The sequence below is a fragment of the Carassius carassius genome, chromosome 1, assembly GCF_963082965.1.
Source record: "Carassius carassius chromosome 1, fCarCar2.1, whole genome shotgun sequence".
Classification (NCBI taxonomy): Eukaryota; Metazoa; Chordata; class Actinopteri; order Cypriniformes; family Cyprinidae; genus Carassius; species Carassius carassius.
The window spans coordinates 30,186,186-30,211,011 of NC_081755.1; the positions used below are offsets into that span (position 1 = coordinate 30,186,186).

A 24,826-nucleotide genomic window follows, 5' to 3' on the forward strand; every position below is an offset into this window, starting at 1 on the left:
ATGATTTTATTTACAATCACTGATATCTCTACGCTAAGGCTCAGCTTGTTACCTGCACGCCTCGATCAATACTGTTACGCATGTCCATTTTTTACCCTCATAATGCGTATCAAAAAAGGAAATTCAACATTCCAACCCCTCGCATCCCAGTTCATCAGTATTCCAATTTATCCAGTCCGAGCAAGGCCACCTGTGCAGTACTGAGTTCAGGTCCTCTCAGCACTGCTCTTCTCCCAGAGACTCTGTGTTGTCGCTCTGGTCCACTGGAGCCGGAGGGGAGCGCATTTTCCCGCGACTGCTCCCATGGCTGCTTCCGTGGCTCGGGTAAACATCTATAGAGCTGGAGATGGACTGGACGGACCTGTCACGGAAGTAATGGAAGGCCTCTGGATCCAGGAAGGTTTGCTCTTCACGCAGGCCTTGCTCAAAGAGCTTCCGTTTGTGCCGGAACTCAATGACCGTTTTTGTGTAGGAGTTGAGGGTGGTGACGGAGGCAGCCATGCAACACGTAAATGAGCCCCAGGCCATACTGTAAAACACACACACACACATGAAAAATATAGGTGACTTTACATGCTATTGATTTGCATCTTTATTTTTTTTTTCATATGATAGCACATTGTCAAACAATGTAAAAAAAAAAAAACTATTTTTTAAATAAATAAAAAAAATTATTGAAGCTCGATAATTTTTTTTTTTTTTTTTGAGGCACAGTTACTAAAATGCGAATCTGAATGTGAATGTTGTCACAACTAGACTAAAGGATTTGTTTGAACAAACTATTTCATTCTGAACAATTTATGAGCTCCCAGAATGCTTTGCAACATGAAAAAAAGGTGCAACCTTTTTGCTGTTTGCTGCATTTATTTCAGTTCTGTTTTTTGTTTGTTTTGTTTTTGTCACTGTTAGTTATTTGTTGTGTGTTGATGTTAAGAGCTCATCTCTAATGTGTGCTTATTGTCACCAGTGTTAAAGTCTATGCAGGTCAAGCAGAACAATTGTAGGGGAAAATGCGTTTTTTTAGAGGAACGGCTTATATTTGCTATGAAAATATTCAAACTTTTTTTTAAATTATTAACTTTGTTACATACTTAATATTACATTAGTTAAACTATTACACTTTTTTGTGTGTTGATATGCCTAATTTATAATAGAGAAATCTGTAGATTAATTTGTAAGGTCCTACCAATGATGTGCTCAATCACAAATCACTCAAAAGCTTTGTTTAATGCAGAAACCCAGTCAAGCACATCAGAAAGAAAAATTAAAACTATTCATTCTCTTAGTAAAATGTAAAAAAAACAACAATTTCACTATACAGAATTTCTAAAATGACTGCTTTTTTTGCTGTGTTCTTTTTTGCCAGTTCAATTCTTTATCTATGATCTGAAACAGTTAATTTCTTTCTTTAATTTTTTTCTTTATTTTTATTTATCAGGAATATTAAAGTTGCATTCACCAAGAAGTGTCTGGGATTTATAGACTGTAAATTACCTTCTATTTCCAATCAAAAACCATGAGAGTTCAGTATTTGTACTTGTGAGCTGGGGAACATAAACCTTGAAGCTAAAACTTCAATTACTCTTTCATTTTCAGGTTCTTACCATTCAGTAAGGTAGTAAAGGTAGTACAGAAATAGAGGGAAAAAACGAGAAATTGGCCAGATGGCAGAGGACAAATGAAGCAATTTTTGCCTAGACTAATGGATGCCAGGCAAGCATCTGTGGTAATTCAGCCAATGTAAATACCACTTTCATGTCAGAACCCCAGTGCATGTCTCTTATATCAAAGTGCCAAAATAACACAAATCATTTGCTGGGAGATCCAGTACAGCCATTCACTCTCTGCACTAACAGACAGGCATGGTCCCAAAAATTTAAATGACAGAGACTCCCTCCAAAAATTCACTGTAGAGCTAACATGCAACATAAAACACCAATGGAAAAGTTTAGTTAAGACTTTTAACACTGATATAAAGAGAGTAAAAGCACTTCAAACTTTATATTGACAAGAAACTGGATTTTCACCAAAAAGACACTATTGGTCGCAGTCTACTGATAGCACTAAATGTTTAGTATCCAATTCTGCAATCCAAGTATTTGACCTACAACATCTTTCCTAATTATATAAATATGGCAGCATTTCAGAAAATATAAGCATTTTGGAAATTAGAGATAAATTATTTCGATATCACATAATAAAACTCCTGACTGCTTAAAATTTAGCTTTGCCATCACAGGAATCAATTCTAATTTAAAATCTATTTAAATATAAAACAGGTATAATTGCAATAATATATCATATTATTACAGTTTTTACTATATTTTGATAGTAAGCAAGAGCCAGATTAATTTGTGGCAGAATGAGGACCAGACAACCGCACATCTGTGACTTCTGAGAACGCCTCGCCTCTTTGCCTTGGTGAATTATATAACACAGGATGGATGTACAGTAAAAGCACCTTAAGCTACTGCTCTAGAGAAATCCCGTTGAATTATTGATCAGGAACTACTAAGGGTGAAAATATTCTGAGTTTGAAAATATATAGTGTTTAACCACAAATTAGATGATACTACTTCTCACTACCTGAGCAAGAGCGAATGTAAAGTGAATTTTCAACAGCCACACGCAAAGCTATCATATGACTTCGAATGACTCAAAATACAGCAGTCGTGGATTACTTATAATGTCCTTCCTGAATTTAAGCATTCGTTTTTTCTTTCTTTCACTGCATATTCATCAAATTTAGGCTGATGATGCATATTTCGATTGGAAATATCAGAGAAAGCTTACCAGAAAGACCAGCCATAGTCCCATGTGTGAGGTCTCCAGTCCTCTGGTCCCAAACTGACTGTGATCTGGAAAACTTGTGTGTACATCATGTGAGCCACCATTCCCAGAAGACCTGTTGAAGAATCCACACATACAATGGGTAACTTCACCGTTGTTTCTCACTGGATAGAAATGGTTTTGTCATTATTTACTCCAAACCTCTATGACTTTTTGTACTGTTTTTGTACTGTAACACAGTACAGATGTTATCTTCTGAACTTCTAAAACTGAATAATTGAGTCATGAATCTCTTCCACTTTCTTTGACTCAATGATCCAGCATGGAAACGAACTTTTTTAACATTTTTTTAAAAATCCCCATGTGTGTTCCACAGAAAATCGGCACAGATTTGAAATGAGGGTCAGTAAATTAGGACCAGTTTATGGATGTGTTTGTATATTTCTGGAACTGTGTACACAATTTACGTCATGGAGATGATATAAGCACACTTGCAATACAGATTTTCTCTATGACAAACACTGTTATTAACCTTTGATCTTTTGGATTACAGGACAAAATCCCTGCATTATGTGCAGGTAGAACCTGTTCCCAATCACATACAGCAGGCTCAGTGTGTCGGGTGTATCTAGTGTCAAGCCGGGCTTAATAACACCACTGTTCAGGGATAAATAAGGTGCAGTTGTTATGAAACATGTAACTGTAAATCCTCACTTGCATAACATTAGCTTTTTTACCCTATGTTACTTTAAATACAATTTGTTACTCTACTGACAAATATATCACTCTGCTATATATACATTTTTTATTCTAACACAATTTCCTCAAATTTTTCCAAGTTTTTTTTTTCTTTTGCCTGATAATAACCCAGATTTTACATCATATTATCAGTTGACCACAACAAAAATGCTTTTCAAATCAATTGACATTTATTAATGTCATTTGTTGCTTTTTAGTTCTTACATCAGTTATACTTCTAGTAGCTTACATGTGTTTTTTCATGGTGGTTTTTTTTTTTTTTAAAGTTTAAAGCCCATTTCGTTTATCTTAACTTGTGTTTAACCGCTGTCAGCTAACCACACGAAGGCTCATCTCTGCATGGGTGATTTCACTCTCTCTCTCTCTCTCTCTCTCTCTCTCTCGGCTGCACTTGGAATTAAAAAGCATTAAGGCCCCAAATGAACAAGACTGTTGGGTATTCAGCAAATCAAATAATCAGAAATTCAAAAAGCAGAAGCTGTTCTGGTTTTGTAACTGCTGAGGTTTACCCATGATGCACTAGACTGTAGATGGAGAGAGATGTAGTCCAGGGAGATCTCTGTTTTCTCCACATCATCTCATTCTCAAATCAGTGTGTCTCGAGTGTGAAATTACCTAGTTAACAGATTTCACAGAATCTTAATAAAACATTAACAACAAAAATTAACATTTGAAAATCAAGGTTCCCTATCTGTCGGTCACTACGAGTTATGTCGAACGACATATGGGGTCTCACTTGGGAGGCCAATCATCTCTGAGTTTAAGAGAAAACGATAATGAAAATTGGCTAGTGGATTTAACAAACCTGAGCCACTCCCCGTGCCAACGGGTATAAATAGGGCGACAGGTGCATCCACTCATTAGATTCGGAGCCGAGTGGTTGTATGAAAGCTGTTATACTCCAAAAAAGCCATTCATCTGCTGTGTCCTATGGCAGTCCCAACGGGTCATTCAGTTTGCCGCCGGGGATCAGATGTCGATTTCATCATCGGGGATGGGCTGTTGACCTCTGTGGATGAAGATTCGGCGGGGCTGCCCCCCTCGGGTGTTGTCGCCACTGCCGAATTGAACCCAGAGTTGACAGCCGTGCTTGCCAGGGCAGCTGTGAGCATCAGGATGGAGGTGAATGCACCGCCCAGCCCTGAGTGCTCATGGCTGTTCGATTGGTTCTCAGTGTAGAGCGCGGCTCACAACAGCGTTTTACTCTGGTTCCTATCTTCCCGGATGTGCATGGGGAAGTGATGTAGTCATGGATGGCCCCCTTTTATGGCCGGAAGCAACTCATTTCGTTCCTCCGTCCTCACTACCCTCGATGGCGGGGCAGCTAGGGGTGCGTCGACATTCCCCAGCAGGAGAGTGCGATTGCGGTGCACTTGTGTCCGCAAAACACCGCCACTGGGAGGAATAGTCCGCGCCTCTCACCCAAGGCCTGTAAACTGTCGGCCGCTCTCACTGCCAAGGCTTACAGTGCTGCGGGCCAAGCTGCATCTGCTCTGCATGCCATGGCTATCCTGCAAACTCACCAAGCCAAGGCTTTAACAAATGCACGAGGGCAGAACCAACCCGAGGTTGATGCAGGAGCTACGCACGGCGACTGACCTAACCCTTCCGGCAGTCCCTCGTGAAGGCGATGTCCACTCTGGTGGTCCAGTAGTGCTGTTTCTGGTTCAGTCTGGTCTGTATGAGAGACATTGACAAAGTGCACTTTCTCGATGCTCCTAACCCCAAGGCTGTCCTGCGTGGCGACACTGTCAGGGGCTGTGCTCAGCAGTTCCTGAGAGAATAACAGCAGACTGAGGCCATACAGCACATCTCGCCACGACGTGATCCTCCGGTTGCCACCATTCAGTCGCGGGCAGTGCCTCAGCCTCAGCGTCCTCCAGACTGCGCAGGAGAGCGGCGCCCCCCGTGTCACTTCTGGCTTCAAAGTCCTCTAGGAAGACGACTAAGCGGCCCTGACACGGGCAACTCGGAGATGTGGGAGACTGCTCTTCAGGAGCTGGCGGAGACAGAGCCACTCCTTCCCCCAGAGGAGGGCCGGGTGGAGAATCCTCAGTTTTTGTTTCTTTCTGTTCCGCCGCTGGTCCAATGGCCGGCGGCACCCACTTTTTCATAGAAGAGCAATTTCCCTTTCATCCGAGTTGCAAGGCTCGCGGGTTGACGATGAGCGACGCACTGCCTCCTCATTCTCACCCAGGACACCCCTTTCGCCAGCGGTCAAGAGGTCGTGGTTCGGAGATGCAACGCCTCTCCACGCATCTCTGGCCAGTTCCTCTGGGAACGTGGGAGTGTGGCTGTGATGACTCGGAACGCGATGCCTTCTGGGCCATCCGACACAGCTCCCCATCGCTGCACCACTGCGGGTATGTTGACTAGAGTCCTGCACGGGTTCTGGTACCAACTGTGTCAGGTACGGGTGCGGGTCGGGTCGGACACAGGGGAAACACGGGTCTAAACACGGGTTCAAAACAGTCACGTGCAAACGTAAAAATAGGCCTACGTTCCACTTTTAAAAAATCACAACCGCGCGAACGGCTGCATGAGTCATTAGTTAACAGACGTAAAAGATCAGCCAGCTGTTTTTTTTTTCGTTGTTTTCCGTTTATATATATATATATATATATATATATACAGAATCTGAATTAAAATGTGTTTGATTTAAGCCTACATTTCAAAATTTGTGTCATAAAATTATATCGCGCATAAGCTCCACTAATGCGATCGTTATAAAGGTGTTTAAACAACAATACACTTCCACTTGCATATATTTGACAATCAGAATATCAGATATTTCATTCCATAGCTAACACATTTGTGAATATGGGCCTAATCTAGGCTAACCAGGGTTTTTTTTTTTAATTGCATCTGAAAATGACTTTGTGCAGCTCATTCACCTGCGCGCTCTGGCGCAGATCCGCCTCTCGCGATGCTCAGCTGTGAACTATTTAAAAATGGGAGCGTTCGACTTGAAGCACAACCTCAGACGGTGGTATGATTCACTCTATTGTTGTTCTGTTTTCTTTCAGAAACAAAAATACAACAAATGAAAGCATTATTCTGTATTTCCGACTGATGAGAACTATGCATATACATTCATAAATCAGTCAATTTTGTATTTTATTATGAGATATTTTATTCTAATGTGATCAGTGACTCAAGCACTGACGGACCAAAGAGCACGTATTTCGACATTTGCAGTAAAAACGTGAAATATAAATTCTCAGAAAATGCATTTAATACCAATATATTGAAACGTCTGTTTATATACTCCATTAATAAAGGAGCCCGGACATTGGAAAAATATCAGTCCACATGCGTTTTATATTTAATATGAGGGAAATAGACATGCATGCATGCGTGACACAAAAAATCTTTAACTTTTAGGTAGCAAAATATTTTTTAGGGTTATTACATTGTCTGCTATATTTTTGCTTCTTATTTATTAAATACGGGCAATTGATTGATAAAACATTGATCAAAATTAAGATAAAATTTATAAAAAACGAATATCTTTTAAAAAGAGTTTTCCATAAAAAAAAACTTAATGAAATCATGTTTTACCAAAAACACTGCCGTTGCTAGGAAGGGCGCCAGCGCCTCGCGAGTGGATGATAGCCCTGAAGATGCCTAGCAATGATATACCTTTAGTGGTAGTATACCTTTAGTTAAGTTATACCTTAATTGTCTCTTCGTATCGCGTTAAGAGAAACGTTATCGGGAAACGCAACCCAGGTATGTTGCGTTTCATGCGTAACGGAGATTCCAAAGCGCTCTTCTTTGGTCAGAACCATGGATAGCGATTGCGGCTAGGTCTGTCCTATGCACCGAAATTTTTAACAATGCAACAAAATATTTAAAGAGCATCAAGCTATTAAAATCTATATTATGTTTACGCACAGATAATATAACAATAGGCTATATTAGTCAATATTTTTATTAGGTTAAGCAGTGATTGGATAATCGTTTTTTTTTTTTTTTTTTTTTACGTTTTTAATTTAAGGCCCACCTACAATTGGTCTGGCCCATCCAAAACTGGAATCCTGGCGCCATGCCTGGGCCACACTGAGCTGTGCTTAATGCCCACAGACGTGAAGTGAATCAGACAGATGCTGTCCTGTACTGTCTGAAATTGCTAACTCTGTGGCGAAGCATGTGCAAAACAGATTTAACTAATCATGAAGTCAATCAGGATGCATAACACAGCCTACTATAGGCCTACACCCAAAATTGTCTGATGTAGGCTAGACGAAATTGCGTTACTTTGAAAAAAGTGTGTCTAATGTGATTGGCTTAACTGATTTGATTTCGGGTGCGGGTCGGGTGTCGGTTCTATTTTAAGTGGGTCGGGTCGGGTGCGGATTTTAATTAGTGCTGCTGTCGGAAAACGGGTCGGATGCGGTTTTAAGCACTGCCGGTACGGGCGGGTGCAGATTTACAAAATCGGACCCGTGCAGCTCTCTGATGTCGACTGTCCCTTTGGTGCCACTTGTACAGAGTTTGGGAGCATGGCTTGCACTGCCCAACCCGTCACGCTGGCTCATTCGGACGGTCCGACTCGGTTACGCGATTCAGTTCGCCCGGTGACCTCCCAAGTTCAATGGCGTGCTCGAGACTTCGGTGGCAGTCCGGGACGCCTCTGTTTTGCGCGAGGAGATTGCTTTCCTGCTGGCGAAGGATGCAATCGAGCCGGTCCCTCCAACCGAGATGAGGACAGGGTTTTACAGCCCTTACTTCATCATACCCAAAAAAAGCGGTGGCCTTCGGCCTATCCGGGATCTGTGAGTCCTGAATCGGGCCCTGCACAAGCTCCCGTTCAAGATGCTGATGTAGAAACGCATTATCAAATGCGTTCATCCCCAGGACTGGTTTGCAGCGATCGACCTGAAAGATGCGTACTTTCATGTCTCGATCCTCCCTTGGTGCTCCGGCACCTCGGTCAGTTGTGGCTTCAGGTCAACCGAGAGAAGAACAAGCTCTCCCCTGCGCAGAGAATCTTTTATCTCGGTATGGAGTTAGACTCGGTGAGTATGACGGCACGACTCACCAGCGAGCGTGCCCAGTCAGTGCTGAACTGCCTGAGTTCCTTCAGAGGCAGAACAGTGGTACCACTGAAACACTTTCAGAGGCTCCTGGGGCATATGGCATTCGCAGCCACAGTCACGCCGCTCAGGTTGCTCCATATGAGGCCATTTGCTCCATATGAGGCTCCATATGAGGCAGTGAGCCTGCTCGCACAGATGCTGTGAAAGGCCAGGGAGGACGAGGAACAGGTCCTGTTGGTTGAGACTTACTGGCCCACCCGGACCTGGTTTTCGGAACTCATGCTCCTCGTGACAGCCCCTCCCTGGCGCATCTTGGCACCATTTGGCACCCGCGTCCAGATCTTTAGAACCTCCACGTGTGGATTCTGGATGGGACGCGGCAGACCTAAGTGATCTGCCACCAGCGGTGGTCACTATCACTCAGGCTAGAGCCCCCTCTATGAGGCAAGCCTATGCTTTGAAGTGGAGTCTGTTCACAAATTGGTGTTCTTCGCACCAAGAAGAACCCCGGAGATGCCCAGTCAGAGTCGTGCTTTCTTTCCTGCAAGAAAGGCTGGAGCGTGGGCTGTCACCCTCCACCCTGAAAGTGTATGTGGCTGCTATTTTAGCCCATCACGATGCAGTGGACGGCCGGTCCCTCGGGAGACATGACCTGATTGTTAGGTTCCTGAGGGTTGCCAGAAGGTTACATCCTCCTAGGACACCCCTGATTCCCTCGTGGGACCTCGCTATTGTCCTGACAGGACTTCAGAGGGGTCCCTTTGAGCCGCAGGATTCAGTCGAGCTTAAGTTCCTGTCTCTCAAGACAGGGCTCCTGATTGCGCTCACTTCCATCAAGAGGATCGGGGACCTCCAAGCATTTTCAGTAAGTGAAGAGTGCCTTGTGTTCGGGCCAGCCTACTCTCACGTTGTCCTGAGACCCCGGCCGGGATACGTGCCCAAGGTTCCCACCACTCCCTTCCGAGACCAGGTGGTGAACCTGCAAGCGCTGCCCCTGGAGGAGGTAGATCCAGCCTTGGTGTTGCTGTGTCCCGTAAGAGTGCTTCGCATATACGTGGACCGCACCCAGAGCTTCAGAAGCTCTGAGCAGCTCCTGGTCTGCTTTGGAGGTCAGCAGAAGAGGAAGGCTGTCTCCAAGCAGAGGTTGGCCCACTGGATAGTGGATGCCATCGCCTTGGCGTACCATTCCCAAGGTGAGCCGTGCCCCCTGGGGGTGAGGGCCCACTCCACACGGAGTGTGGCCTCCTCCTATGCGCTCATGCACAGTGCGTCTCTGGCGGACATCTGTCGAGCTGCGGGCTGGGCGACACCTAACACCTTCGCGAGGTTTTACAACCTTTGTGTAGAGCCAGTTTCTTCCCGTGTGTTGGGTAACAGGTAAATTGGCAGGAAGGGCTGGCTGGGTGTCACGCTTGCTGCGCCATTCCCCCTAACACAGGAATGCGAGCTCCTTTCTTCTCCAAGTAGAGTTCCCCGTTGGCGCACCCTGGTTGAGCATCCTCCAGCACCCTCGGCGGTCAGACTTGGCGGAGCAGTCTGTCGCCAGGCCCAGTACTGGTGTTAGCATGCCCGGAGCTCCGGTCAGCCCCTCTATTGGTCTAGGTGTCCATATGGCTTGATTCCCTACAGGTAATCCCATATGTGTATTTTTCCACGGTAAGGTTTCCCTCTTGGCAAACCCGTGTCTTCCCTTGACAGACCCGTTCTGTCAGTCTCTTCTGGCAGCCGTTCCATCCCTACTCTAAGGTAGGACCTGCCTCAGAGACCCCATCCATATGTACTGCCCCCTGGGTCAGTCCATATCGGTATCTCCACATGTCACCTCCCTACGAGTAGGATGTGGTCTCCGTAGCGACCTTTTCCTAAGGCTCGCTTCCCCATTGTCTTGCCAAGCTGAAAGAACAAATAGGGAAGATTTGAAGCAATCTTTCACTGAAGGTTGAAATCCCTTCCATTAACTTTATGTGGGTGGAACAGCAGCGTGGCATTCCCCAGCAGCGATGTACTCACCCTCTGGCCCCTTCGGTAGCAAGGTCAGTGAATTTGCGCTGGGGCTTTGGGAAGGTTACGACCTTAAGCGTAGCTTTTGTGGCATGCCACGTCTTGCCGATAATTGCAGCGCCACAGGGTTGTGACGGTGTTCAGGTTGTGGCGTTTTCCATTGGACCCCATATGTCGTTCGACATAACTCTTTACTCGACATAAAGACGTTATGTCCCCATGCCACAACATTGAACCAGTCGCTGTTGCCGGGACACTTTCTCGGCTCCTCAGCGTAAAACCTAGTGAGTGGATGCACCTGTCACCCTATTTATACCCGTTGGCACGGGGAGTGGCTCAGGTATGTTAAATCCACTAGCCAATTTTCATTGCCGTTTCCTCTTAAACTCAGAGATGATTGGCCTCCCAAGTGAGACCCCATATGTCGTTCGACATAACGTCTCCGTTCCCTCCATCAGGAATTATAAAAATTCAAATATTCACACATACACACAAATATATAGATAGATAAGACGAACAGGACGGATGGATGGATGGACAGATAGATGGATAGATAGAGATATATCTAGCCATTACTCCAGTCTTTATTGTCACATGATCCTTCAGAAAATCATTTTAATATGGTGCTATTTCTTATTATTATCAGTGCTGAAAGCAGTTCTGCTGCCTAATATTAATATAAAGAATAGCATTTTTTTTAATAATTAAGACATTTTTCTTTCAAAAACCATTCCTACTGTCCAAAACTTTTTAACAGTACTGGATAACAGGAAGTGTTGCCATTTTAAAAACGACTCAGGTAAAATTGTAGGAAATGTCTTAAGAAACAGTATTTTGTTTCTTTGGTAACATTTAAAAGATCTCTCAAGACTACCAAATCAATAACCAATTCTGAATGAGTGCTGAGGTTCTGCAGAGATTACAAATAATACTTTATGAATTATACAAGCCCAAAACTTTCTTTTGTCACCATCATTTGTGACAGTGGTGAGACCGAACAGGCTGTGTGTCTTTATGGGTGCTAAATGTAAAGAAGTAATGCACAATTAGTTTCTCTAAGTGTGAGGTGGGGACAAGGGTGAAGGCCTACCTGACAGCACAGTGAAGACTGCGGCGAAGGCATTCAGTTTGAGTCCATCGATCACGTTACTGGAGTGAAAAAGCTCCAGGCACATCAGACTGAAGCCAACGACCAGCAGCATGATGTATAGCACCTCAGACACAACTGACAGCCAAAGGACACCTGCAACACACACACACACACACTGGTGAGGAAAGCGCTCAGCTGTTGCCCCATAATTCTCTCTGTCACTTTATTCACACAGTCAGATTTGAGCGGGAATTTAACAACTTGCCCCCTGCATCTAAATGGACATGCTTTGGACACTTTTTTGTATAGTTCTTCTTTATGTTGAGTTCAGCTGAGCAGGTAGCAGAAAGGTGTTTTAAGAATAAGGTCACTAAGAGATATGAGCAGCCATATCTAATAACCGCTCCATGAAGGAGCATATTACAAATTACAAATTTAAACCTGAAAATAAACAGAGTTTAAAGATTTGAACAATGTTAAACAATGAAATTATATGACTTAAAATTCATAAATATTTCTATGCAACTAATAATTAAGCAAATATGTAAAACTGATTGTGTGACTCGTTTTACAAATAGAAAGATGCTCTTTGGATCAGCTCAAATCATGCTGAAGAATGTGATCATCAGGTTTTACAGAAACCTGTGGAGGTCATGCAGCTTGAGTTCAATGCCATTTAAACATTAAAAAATCTCAGTAAGATTTTTAAATGTTTTTGAAAGAAGGCTCTTATGCTCACCAAGGTTGCATTTATTTGAGACAAAACACAATTAGAAAACAGTAATATATTAAATTATTATTGCAATTTAAAATAGTTGTTTTCTAATTTATAATTTTTTTACATTTATGGTATAACTGAATTTTCAGCAGTCAGTACTCCAGCCTTCACTGACCTTTAGAAATCATTATGTTGATTTGATGTGCAATCTTTTATTACTATTATTATTATTATTATTATTACAAATGTTGGAAACAGTTGTGCTGCTTAATAGTTCGGAAACTTTATTTATCAGGATAAAAAAAACAACAACATTATTAAAATTGTAAAATGTAAAAAAAAAAAAAAAAAAAAAAAGTCTCTACTGTAACTTTCGCTAAATTAAAAAAATCCTTGTTGAAAATAAGTGTGAATGTCTTTAAACAAACAAACAAAACAAAAACATACTGACCCCAAACTTTTGAACTGTTGTATATTACAATGATAATAATAATTATAATAATGAGAGAGAGAGAGAAATCCAAAATAGAAGCATTTGGATTTTGTATGTTGAATACAACAAATAGGAGTAAAGAAATGCATAAACGTTGCTGAGTACTTATTAGAAGTTGACTTTCTCTTTAGCCACAATTTGAAACAATGCTGCCCATGTGTTTTAAAAGAATGTTTAATCTCTATTTATTTTATTTTATTTTATTTTATTTTATTTATAAAAGTATTTTTAAGAGATTAGGGAAACATAATTGTATTCATCAGACTGACTCCAGGGTGTTTCCATAACAGCAATCAGCTCCTCCTAATTAGCAGAAATCCCATTCGCCCCAGAGCTTCCTCTGAGGAGAGTTCTGAAGAGATAGCAGAGCTTATTTTTAACACTATTTTGCTTGTTCTCTCCATTCAGAGTTCACCTTACAGTCTAGTCTGCTGCTACACCTGTGCTACCCATTATCCACTGTGAAATTTGGCTTCATTTGAGGCTTCTCAGTGCATTCCCTCACACACGTTGAATAAAAGATGACAGACTTTGAGAGAAACCAAGGTGGTGAGTGATTAAAGCATTTTAACCTGAAATATGATGGCATTATGCAATATTAATGTCTGGAGAGTTTGTCTTCAAGAGTTCAAACACAACGGGGCACCTTTGAAAGTACGCCCTACATTTTTCAGAGGCAACTATAAACAATGTGTCAACTTTCTCAGGGGCTCCTTGAGGCTGTCCAAGAGAAAAGAACAATTTAAGGGCTTGACATTGTCTTAACTATGGCATCACTGAGACAGGATGGAGATAGAAGCACTATATCTTCAGTCAGCCTGAACTGAGTATATTTGGTAGTCATAAATCAAATTTCTCACTATAATTTTGCAGTTTCTGTACAAGACAACACTTAGATAGAGGGGTGAATCTGAAAACACTTCAATCAAAATGCACTACCATTACTCTTCTGCTGATTCCACAAATATCAGCAGCTTTGTATCAAATGTGATTATCACTGGAGACCTTGAGAGTCAGTCATGACTTAAAAGATAAAAACCGGAGTCTAAAGAGAACAGAGGATGGTGTAGTTTGCCTTGCAAATATTCTCCCCTGGAACTGTGGCAGATGTAATTTGCAAGCAAAATTCATTTTCCTTTTTGATTGCGGAGTATTATCTCCAGATTTGTTCAAGGCGAGATGTATTATGCAGCAATCCCCTGAACTGGAAAAAAAAAAAATCCATATTCAAAATGATGTTTCCCCTGTGAAGGCTCTGCCACCGCAAAGAAAACATCAACAATAAAGCATGCCATTAAAATGATTTTTAGTAAAAGAACGCATCACATTATCAAACGTAACCTCAAAGAAAAGTCACATTTGTAGTCATTATTGGAGCACACTTTTGTTTGTGGGTGTTTCTTCAAATACAGGTCCTTTTGATATTTAGAAAATAAATGTTCACACGTTTACAGTTTAATTTGTATTTTAACAGCAGACACACAAGTTTCACATTTTGTGTTACATTTTTACAGTATCAAACTATGTATTGTGTCTTTTTTTTAAATTTTTGGAAAAATAACCTTATGCATCCTAAATATTTCCACACTTTCAGGGTTTTTCCTGGGTCAAAATTGGTCTTCGGTGGTGGCTGACCGACATGGTCATCCATTCGATTCAGACACTGACGGGCAGACCAATTGCTTTAACCATTCATTATAATGAATTTGTGCTGCAACGACATCGTCGACGTCATCGATTATGTCGACTACAAAAATACGTTGACGTGCGTGAAATGTGTCGACGCGTCACACTGTTTACATCTCGCGTAATGGCATACTGGGAATGGAGAAAGTTGCATTCTATCACAAAAACAGAGACCACTGTTATCAAAAGTATAGGAATACTTCAAACAGAGGCCAAATAAAATTGCCATTTGTTCCCTTTGAAAAAAACGATATGGTGTACCACGGCAGCACAACTGCGATGCACGAGCACCTCAGAGGAAAACATCCTGGCGCTCTACGGTGTTAAAATAAAAAATAAAGTAAGTCTGTGTTGGCGCGGGTTTCAAACACGCGTTAGGGGCCGTTCACATATCGCACCTAAAACACGTGGAAAACGCTAGTCGTGCCGCTTTCTCCTTCTTTCCAAAGCGCTAGGGCAGTTGCACCCCTGGGATGTCTGTCGTTGCTAAGCAACCATGACGTGCTCTCTCCCTGAAGATGCGGAAATTTCAGCAAAGGATAAATGGATTTGCAGCACTAAAAATCGCTTCCAGTAGCTCTGCTACTAAATTTATTTCAAAATGGCAATCCATATACAGCTGTGATCAGCAGTTCCTTCATCTTAGCTGAGCTTTCAACGTTGTTACGGGAAGCGATGAAGCTGATTGGTTAGTTCTTGTCACATGACCCGTGGTGCACTTGCGACATTCTGAAAAGTTGAGATGTTCTTAACTCGATGCGGTGCGGACACGCCTGTTTTCGCATGCGCGTCGCTTCTATTATGAGCGTGCATACCGTGCGCCTACATTGGAAATAACGAACTTGAGCGCGCAAAAAGCGCGATATGTGAACGGCCCCTTAAAAGACAGCGTGCCGCGAGACAACAGTCACAAACCACCGAGCTACCCCGAATCAGCTCCAGATCCAGATCAGCTCCAGAAACCATGCTAAACCATAGCAGAACCCTGAGTATATTTTATGGTTTGTGATGCTAAAGAACATTTCATGATGTCTCAGACAACTGTAAATTTGTGGCTACTGTGGTTTAATTATAAGCGCTATCGTAAACTCATATTTACCATAGCAAAATAATTTTCTTTGCCTCTTTATTTTTGTATACTGTAAAAACTTCAACCACATTGGTTGAAAATGAATAAAGGTTGAAATATTATATTAGAAGTTGTACTTATATTTTTTTGTAAAGTTATCCAAAGGATTCATTAGCTAATCAAAAAAAGAACACTAGATTAATTATTTATTGTAATAAAAATAATCGTTAGAGTAGTCGACTAATCGAAAAATAATCGTTAGATTAGTTGACAGAAAAAATAATCGTTAGTTGCAGCTCTATAATGAATCGGCTCAAAGGAGTCATTAGGTCACAAATCAGACTTTAGCGGACGTGTTGTGTGGGAATCCTAGCTGTTAGGACATTGCGAAAGATTTGTCAACACACACACACAAAACACCTCATAACTGTTTTTTTTTTTTATATATGGTGCTGAATAATTTTTGGTCCCAATTTTATTATTATTATCATTATCAATATTCTTCTTCTTATTATTATTATTCTTAATCAATTTCACTAGTGGTCCACTGTATGAAGAATGTTTGGGTATAATATGTCGCAGTTCACTATATTTTGCTATACTCGCCTGCATAAATGTATTATAGTGTCCTGCACCTACAAGTAAAAAAATATATCTGGTGTCGGAATAATTGCTGGTTTGACTGTGCATTAATTCTTGTTAAACTATAAAGTAATTCAGTCAAGAACAGTGTGTGATTTTCCTTCTTTCATTTTCTTGGATTAACATTACAGCAGCTATATAGCTAAATTAGGCGTGGTCACTTTAAGAGACAATGAATCCATCCAATATAATACACGTCAAATTTTTTTTCTAAACTTTTTACTTTCACTTAAGACATAACCGACAGTTTTTTTTCGAACATACTTTCCAAGATGGTATGAATTTGACGGTATTTGTATTTGACGGTACAAGAGCAAAATAAGGCAAATTCAGTGTTTAGGCGTTTTGAGACGCCTCTCTCTGCATGAGCTCTGAGCACCAGAACAGTGCGGTGCTGAATTGGGCTCTTTAACATCCTTTTCTGTTTGTTTAAACTGCGATTTGTATTTGTTCGTTCAGGTGCAGGAGGAAGTTCGAGGAGAACTTCACAAAGGAGAGCTCGGTTCAGTGTTGCTGTCTGAGACGCGACTCTCTCTCCGCGTGCTCACCGAACACAGCTCGCGAGTAACAGCTTCTCAGTTTAGCTTTTCCGCGTCTTGTGTTTGAATGCTTTAAACTCTTTTTAATGTTTAAATCGACAAGTGGCAAGGCTTAAAAACAAGTGAAAATGGCAAGCTTTTGTGACCACAAGCAACAGTGGCCTGTCAACTGTCCTAAGCGTCTTTTTAGGCTGGCCTCAGCCAGACGGTTGAGATCGCCAGGGACACCCCCTCAGCCGTGTGCCCCTATAATCGTCACCAACTTTCACCCCACTAGCGACGACCCTGGGATCAGCTGATTTTGATGAGGGAGAGAGCAAAAACAGAACTGAAAACGGAGAGCGCCCGCGCGGGGGAGGGACGCTGTGCTCGTTCTCTCCGTCACTACATCAGTAGCCTGCTTCACTCAAAAAAAAAAAAATTACAGATCAAATAAGGCTTTGGCGGGACAAAAAATATTTTTGGCGGCCGGCAAAAAATTTTCAATGTAGGAAAAACCCTGACTTTTTATTACTAGGCTGATTGGAAATGATGCACTGAAAATAATTTATTCACAAGTGATATTTCCTTTGACTTTTCTTTTAGATCAAGTTTAACCCTCATTTATAATGGATTTTCAGACTTTAAGATTAAAGGTCTTGGCCTGGGACAAGAATAATAGTATAAATTATACATAAAGGGTATTTGAAAAGCATGACAAAAGTTTCCCCAGGTTAAATGTGAACTTCATGTTGAAATCTGTTAGATTATACAAATGAACCCTTGCCACATAAAAGTGTCTGCTGAAGAAACACCCTCACCTTCTACTAAAGAGTGACACTGCAGCAGTCTTTTGTAATCATTATTATCATTACACACTTTTTATTCATAGAACAGTGGAAAGAAGAAAATAAATGATTGAGACGGGGACAGTATAAGGAAATGTTCTAAGCAGGTTTACATGTCCTATTACAGGCACAACTCTAATACACTTTTTACATCACAGTTTACCATATAGCACATAACCTGTCCTTTCCTGGCTTGGAGAATGTCAACATTCACTCCACCATGCGTACATCAGTTAAAGTACCACATATGTACAGTAGCATGCATCAAATAATAAAGCAGGGATGCTCAAAGGCGGACATAAGAGATCCGTCATTTGTGAGTTTAGGTGTGTGCTGTCAGACAAGCCTGAACGGCACTCTAATGACAGCCATTACTCACCTCTCTCAGATGCCGGGGCCAGATCAATAAAACTCCTGCATTTCTCACCTGGAAAGACAAGACAACCGAAGAGTTAACATCTGTGCTCTACAAGCTCTGTGTACCGAGAGTCAGAGGGCTCAGCTTCATCTTTACAGTGCTGTTTTCCAGTGATAAGACAGCTTTAGCAGTCAGCTACCCCTTGGATCAATCCATCATTTCAGTTTTTGTCTAAAGACATTGTGGTGTTTCTTAGTGTTAAGCTCTATGTATTTTTTGCACACTTGTTGCTTTTTAAACTGATAACATGCTTTTCTTGTAACTAATCACTAGCAATCATAAAAATGTGTAGGGTCTGTACTTGCCTTGATAAAACATGTAAACCAATTGTCTATGGTTTGACCAAAATAACTGTTATAATTAAGATTGTCCTATGTGTCTCTGGGCTAGAACATAAAGAGTTTTTGGTGAATTCTCTCAAATTGGACTTTTAATGAAACTGGTGAGGATAATTTGAGACTCAAGGCCATTCCTTCATAAAACTTCAGTGTGCAACTGCAAGTTTTAATAATAATCTTGCCAGTGGAGGGGTGAAAGATGCTAAGCTTTGCTTAAAAGACAGAGGTCATATAGAAGTGAGAGATTATCCAAAGTAGCATGATAATGTGAAGACAGCAACACATGCGCAGAAAACATTTCAAACCATTCCTTTGTGTCTATATGTGGCTCAATTTTTGCTTGCAGTGTGGCCCAGTTCAAAGAATGTAATAAATATATTAGCAAGCTGCATAAGTCTGCAGACACAACACTCATAATTCCAGGCTTGTCAGACTCAACAAAACTTTATGTACGGCATCGTCTACATTACAGATCCCACAAGCTTTCAATGTTTTATTACCTTAGGAAATCAAGATTTAAAGTAGCATTTAAAAACTTGGCTAAAGTTCAAAAGCAGTTCAAATGAATGCCGATAAATTGCACCGCCAAACAGCCGGGAAGAATGAGACTTTTAAAGGTTCAATCAGTGAAATCAAAACAAAGGATTGGAACACTTGTGGTTCCTTACAGAGACCTGCTCTGTAGCGACAGCCGAAGTAAAGAAAGAATCAGACAGAAAATAGTTAGAGTGTGACACATTAGGTTGAACATGACCATTGAACATGACAGGGAATCATATTCTGGATTTCATATTCTGGACCTTCTAAGTGCACTTCTTTTCTCATTACATCTCCCTTGAGCTTTTTCTTCAGTAAATAAGGTCCCCGGAGGGAGTATAATCCATCTGCCAGGCAGATAAGTGGCCCATGGTAACCTCTCCTCAATTTAAATAAGGAATCTCACTGCACCGGGAGAAATACATTAACCGATTCCAAAAACGACTGGTGATGCAAGAACATGAGTAATTGAATTTCTAGTGAGCTTTATTTCACCAGTTAGGTGAGGCACTTGTGGAAATCATTTCATTTATATGAATAACATGGAATGTCTACAATGATACATTTTAGTCCCTTTTGCTGATACAGACTAATCTGTAAACTGGTCACTCACAGATTTGAATAGAGCTATTTTAAACCTTTAAAAGAAAATCTGTCATTTCAAAGTTTACAGAGATGTCTTACTCAAGAAATCTATGGGCAATTTACACAAATCTATATGCTTTAAGCATTTAAATACTTAATCTTAGGCACAACGTGATGTAATCATATCACATGCATAATGAGAAGAATATGCCGTTCATTTTCCAATGCCTACCCTGTGGGAATCAGAATGACATGGGCTGACTCAATCATTATGGACCTAAAATCTGTAATCATCTTCATTCCATCCATTCCTGTTCTTCCAATATTCCATACGAATAAAGCCCCCTGGCTTGTGATCGGCCTCTAATGGGTTTAATCTGCTATCTGAGGCTGGTTGAGGGTAATTGCATTGGTAATGAGAGTGGATGATTTGATGGCCATTAGCATTATTATGTGGTACTGTATGATCAGGCAATGGGCAAAGAGAAGAGATCTTTAAGTATGATTTATTAATTAGCACTCAACATTTTCATGGTGTCTATGAATTTGACTTTGCCACTCAACCTCCGGAACTATCCGTCAAATTCTTGGATGTTTTAGTCACTTTATAAATCTTTTATTGATGGCTCAACAGTTTAGGCAGTTAAACTGCTTCTGTATTTACAAGAAAGAGATTCAAAACATCACCAAGATGTAAAGGGAATAGATAAAAGTAACTGACAACCGACCAGTTGTCAAAACTATCTTGGCTTTTGTTTTACTTTTTTATGTTTTCTTCTACTGATGCACTAGTAAGACTGGAAGATGATACTGCATTAAAAGATGTTATAGGTTTGGAATATTATGTTAATGATGACGATAAATCATTATGCAAAGACTGAGCTGAGCTACTTGTGTGGACATCTGATGAGTTTTCAGCACAAAGCTTGTCTAACACTGTTGGCAGATTAATCATAAATCCCATTGATCACTAGATAGAAGAGGGTTTTAACAGCAATGCTGACAAAAAAAAAAAAACCTTAACATAATCCTCATCAGCGTAACACACGCTGACCTTCTCTCGCTCCCTAGACAAAGTCTGTTGGATTAAATTGAATACAATATAAACTTTCTGTTTATGTCTGTGTATTAAAGACATTATGTCAGTATGTCTGAGAACAGTGATCTGATCACAGACGACTTTGAACCTGGCAACCACTGTTTCCTGGATTTATCTGGTGACCTTGTAGTGCTCTGTCATAGTGAAATGATCTACAGAATCAACCTTGGACTTCTTTTTTCTTTTCAAGTATTTGTGAGCAATAAAATAATTTTAAGATAAACAAATTATTTAGCATCTCTTGGAAAACAGAGTTTTTTTTCACATGATTGATGGTACCAATACATAATGTATTGTATGGGGCGGACTTACCCATTAGGCAAAGGTAGGCGACTGCCTTGGACCCCCAAAAGCCAAGGGCCCCCAAAAATGTTTTTCATATACGAGATGCGCATTAAGCGCAGACACGCGAACGGTTGCTGGTTACAATGTTTATTACCAAGACAACCATCTGCGTGTCAGAATTGAACGTGCTTCTTGTGTATCTTGCTTGTAGCAAATGAAAATACAGTATTATGCAAACCTGAATCTGACACTTATCTCTCTGCGTCTGCTCTGTGCAGCGAGTGGGTGAAAGGAGCTGCGCTTTCACTTAAGACACAGATATGTTGTTTCTCTAATTTTACATGCAAGTATAGCTGAAATCGCAGCATAGCTATTGTCTTTATCTTGTGTGTAGCCTATTTGATTTTATCAGACAACGGCATGATAATAAATCAGGACTTTTGTGCAGATTAACATCTTGGAAAGGAGAACTGGTTAGTCTTAATGGGTCGTGTTTCAGTCACTATTTCATATTCATCTCGTTGTCTGCCAACAGAAACAGTCAAATATATAAATGAAAACAGTTTTTAGAATTTAGCTGCATCAAAATACAGTATGTGGTACAATAAATGTACATTTTGCATGTTCAGAAGAAGTGTGCTGCCCTGTCTTGCGAAAATCTAAATTGCTCAGTGGAAAGAAAGAGAAGTAATAGGATAGGAATCTAATATTTCTGTTTGTTATTTTTTTTTTTTCATGTGACTAATAGACATAAACAAGTTCTTTGAAAAACATCTATGACCTATGAAACATGTCTACTCTTCATGCTCTGTAAACTATGGTTTCACTAATAATAAACATAAATTACATAAAGCATCCATATTTGTCCATGACCATTTTGATGAGAATAAAAACTTGAAGCCCGGTTTCACAAACGTTGCTTACTGTAGCTTAAGCCAGGACTAGGCCTTAGTTAAATTAAGATATTTAAGCAACTTTTACAAAAAAGCCTTTGAAGAAAATGTTACAGGTGTCCATCTTGACACAGAACAATGACACTGACATATTTTAAGATATGTCACGAGTAAAATATTTTCAGTTGAGACAGCTCAGACATGTGTTTTAGTCTGGGACAGGCTTAAGCCTTGTCTGTGAAACTATGGGGAAAAGTATTAATTTAAGATACATTTAAAACCGATACAAATGTGCAATTAAATTGTGATTATTCACCAGTTAACTCATGACAATCATGAGATAAATCGCAATGATATATGTTAATTGATCGACAGCCCTGAGTTAAAATGACTAAAATTAAATGTAGGCTTACGCTGGTAACTCATCTGTGGACTTTCCTCGTCAATATAGGCTATATTTTTTCAAACTTTTCTCATTTTCACTAATTCAAGTTTTTATATGAATGAACCTCTTAAGGGAATTGATTGTCTTCAGAAAAGTTTCGATCGCATTTTAATTTTATCTGATAAAGTATAATTTACTAACTGAGCTGCTTTGTTTACAGCTATTACAGGGGAAACCACTATATATCTGACGTTCCAAAAGCACCTCCTACTGGCAGAGAATGAATGTGCATTTTCAATAATCCAGTCTGCAGTTTTAGTTCAGACCAATGCGAATATTCACCCACATAAATCCGTTTTAAATAATATAAAAATTGATACTTCCGACTCTTCCCTTTTATTTAAAAAAAATGGTTTAAAGGTTATCATTTTAAAATTGATTTAGTTTTTCTTGTTAAAACTTGTATATCAACAGTAAATCAATTGTTATGTTGTGGTCTACAACATGAAATAATAAAAGTGTCTGCTAAATGAATAAATGTAAATGTAAATGAAAGAATTCTATTATACACAAAATATGTAGAAACATTGGACACAATAATGTGGTACCATTGTGCAGCAGCAAGCATCACGACGAAAAAGCAACCTTAAGCTTGATCTAGGTAAATGTGTGCAAATGTATAGGGCCCCATTGCTATATTTGCCTTGGGCCGCCAGTTCCATAAATCCTTCCCTGAAATTATGCAAGTAAAGATTTCTTAATTTCTTGTTCCACTGTAGTTTATTTGGACATTAAAGCACTGGTTTTCTCTCTGGACATAAATTTGAAAGAGTATTCTGAAAAACGATTTAATTAAACATGTGAAGAAGCAAAAGACACAGTCGCCTTTTCCTTTCATATTCTATTCCTTTTTTTTTTTGCAGGATAATCTTGATGTGCGTTTACTAACCAATAACTCCAGATGATCTAACATAGAATTTATGAAAAACGAACCCATCTGATTAAAAATCATTTTAGAGAGGGCATTCTTTAAAAATATGAGGCTATGCAAGAGCTGCTTATTTCACTGTGTTCCACGGGGAACGTGGTTATCTAATGGCGCCTTTACCAAGTTCCTCAAAACTCATTGAGAGTAAGTAAATCCTGACAGATGTTTCCAAAGCTTCTGGCACACAATCATTTCCTCCAATCCATTGCGCAACACATTCACACTGCTTTACACATGACATGGTGAAGTTTCCCCAGCACAAAAACACTAATTTTATTGCATACAATCTGATATTTGATGATGTCAATGAAAGCTAATGGACGTAAATTGACAGATAGCAGGGGGGTTTTTTACGCAGCTTTTCACCTACTACATGTCTAAAACAATGAACCAAAGTTTGTACTAGCCTACTGTACAGTACATGTTATAAATTAAAACATTTTGGTAACATTTTAGGTTAGGGACCAATTCTGTCGAGTAGTTGATAGTAGTTCACAAACTAAAGTGTGACCAACGTTTCATACGTTTTCCAAATGTACATTTTAAAAAGAGGTAGCATTTAATAACAGCACTCGTTGATATTGATTCACACAGTTTATGGATACATTTCAAAGTAAGTTAACGCCTAGAAGACAAATATGGGACTATTATATATTTTATCAAAGTTTGAGACATAAGCAGCCCCCCCCCCAAAATAAAATAATAATAATAGATAAATAAACACCATGTTAAAGACAAGCAAACAATATCAACCATCGATTCTTATGAATGCCTTTAGGATGAGCTTTTTGACACTTGAAATGTAACCCTTACCTCCTCCATGGATATCCTCCTCACACGAGTACCAGATCCCTGTATGAAAATGCCTAAAGATAAATCGGTCGTCACCAGTTTCCCAGCTATAGTGAACTTTACTCGGGTCTGTCTCGTTCACCCCATAGTCAATACAATTATGCCGTCTTTCCTTACTACAGTTGGGTTTGGGGACCCTCTGAGTCCCCTCGCACCAGTAGGTCGTGATGAACGCCGTCGTTGAGAATAAGAGTGCCAGCAGATTTAACCCCACAGAAAGCAGAGCACGGCATTTTCGAGTGGTCTTCATAGTCCTATAAGATGTGGCTCGCACACTTGAATGAGTTCATTCAAACCGGGCTGAAAAATCTTGACTGGTGTGAGGAAAGCGCAGAGGTTCTCACCTCACCTCTGCTCACCGGCCCGAAGTGACAGCGACAGGTTCGATCCTCACACATATGAAATGAGCGTCACTCATCTGGCGCGCGCAGGTGGATCCATTCGCGTGGAGACAGACGTGACGTGCCTCAAGTAAGAAAGATCTCTGAGGCATCTTAAGACAGACACTCACGCTGCCAACTGTTGTGACTCTCTCTCTCTCTCTCTCTCTCTCTATGCGCGCGCGTCTCCCTTTCTTATTATTTATTTCATTCTTGCTCTGCTGTCTGGTAGGCTATATTTTAACTTATGTGAAACAGTTTTTGGCACCTACTGGAATCATTAATTTATTTTGTTAAAGTAATTATGGGTCAATAACGTCAGTGTGCGAATTATACAGAGACTTGCAGTCGACGTATTATTAGTCATTTTTGGTGCACAGATGAAGTTGTTCTTTTGCGGCTCAAGCACA

General features: G+C 40.4%; 1 protein-coding gene across 1 annotated transcript; it reads right to left on the reverse strand.

The window, feature by feature from the left end:
* LOC132144786 (germ cell-specific gene 1-like protein) lies at positions 1-24,554 on the reverse strand. Its single transcript, XM_059555361.1, has 5 exons — positions 23,998-24,554; positions 18,036-18,083; positions 11,683-11,835; positions 2,794-2,905; positions 1-529 (listed from the first exon to the last, which is right to left on the reverse strand). Exons 1-5 carry the CDS (start codon positions 24,284-24,286, stop codon positions 217-219), a joined length of 915 nt encoding a protein of 304 aa, XP_059411344.1. The 5' UTR covers positions 24,287-24,554; the 3' UTR covers positions 1-216.
* Between the last annotated feature and the right edge of the window lie 272 nt (positions 24,555-24,826).

Excerpts from the sequence above, each read along its gene's own strand:
- LOC132144786 (XM_059555361.1), bottom strand. The coding sequence starts at position 24,286 with ATGAAGACCACTCGAAAATGCCGTGCTCTGCTTTCTGTGGGGTTAAAT. Across the intron at positions 11,836-18,035 it reads GGCCCCGGCATCTGAGAGAG|GTGTCCTTTGGCTGTCAGTT; the intron begins GTGAGTAATGGC and ends TGTGTGTTGCAG. Across the intron at positions 2,906-11,682 it reads AGTCTTCACTGTGCTGTCAG|GTCTTCTGGGAATGGTGGCT; the intron begins GTAGGCCTTCAC and ends ATTCTTCAACAG.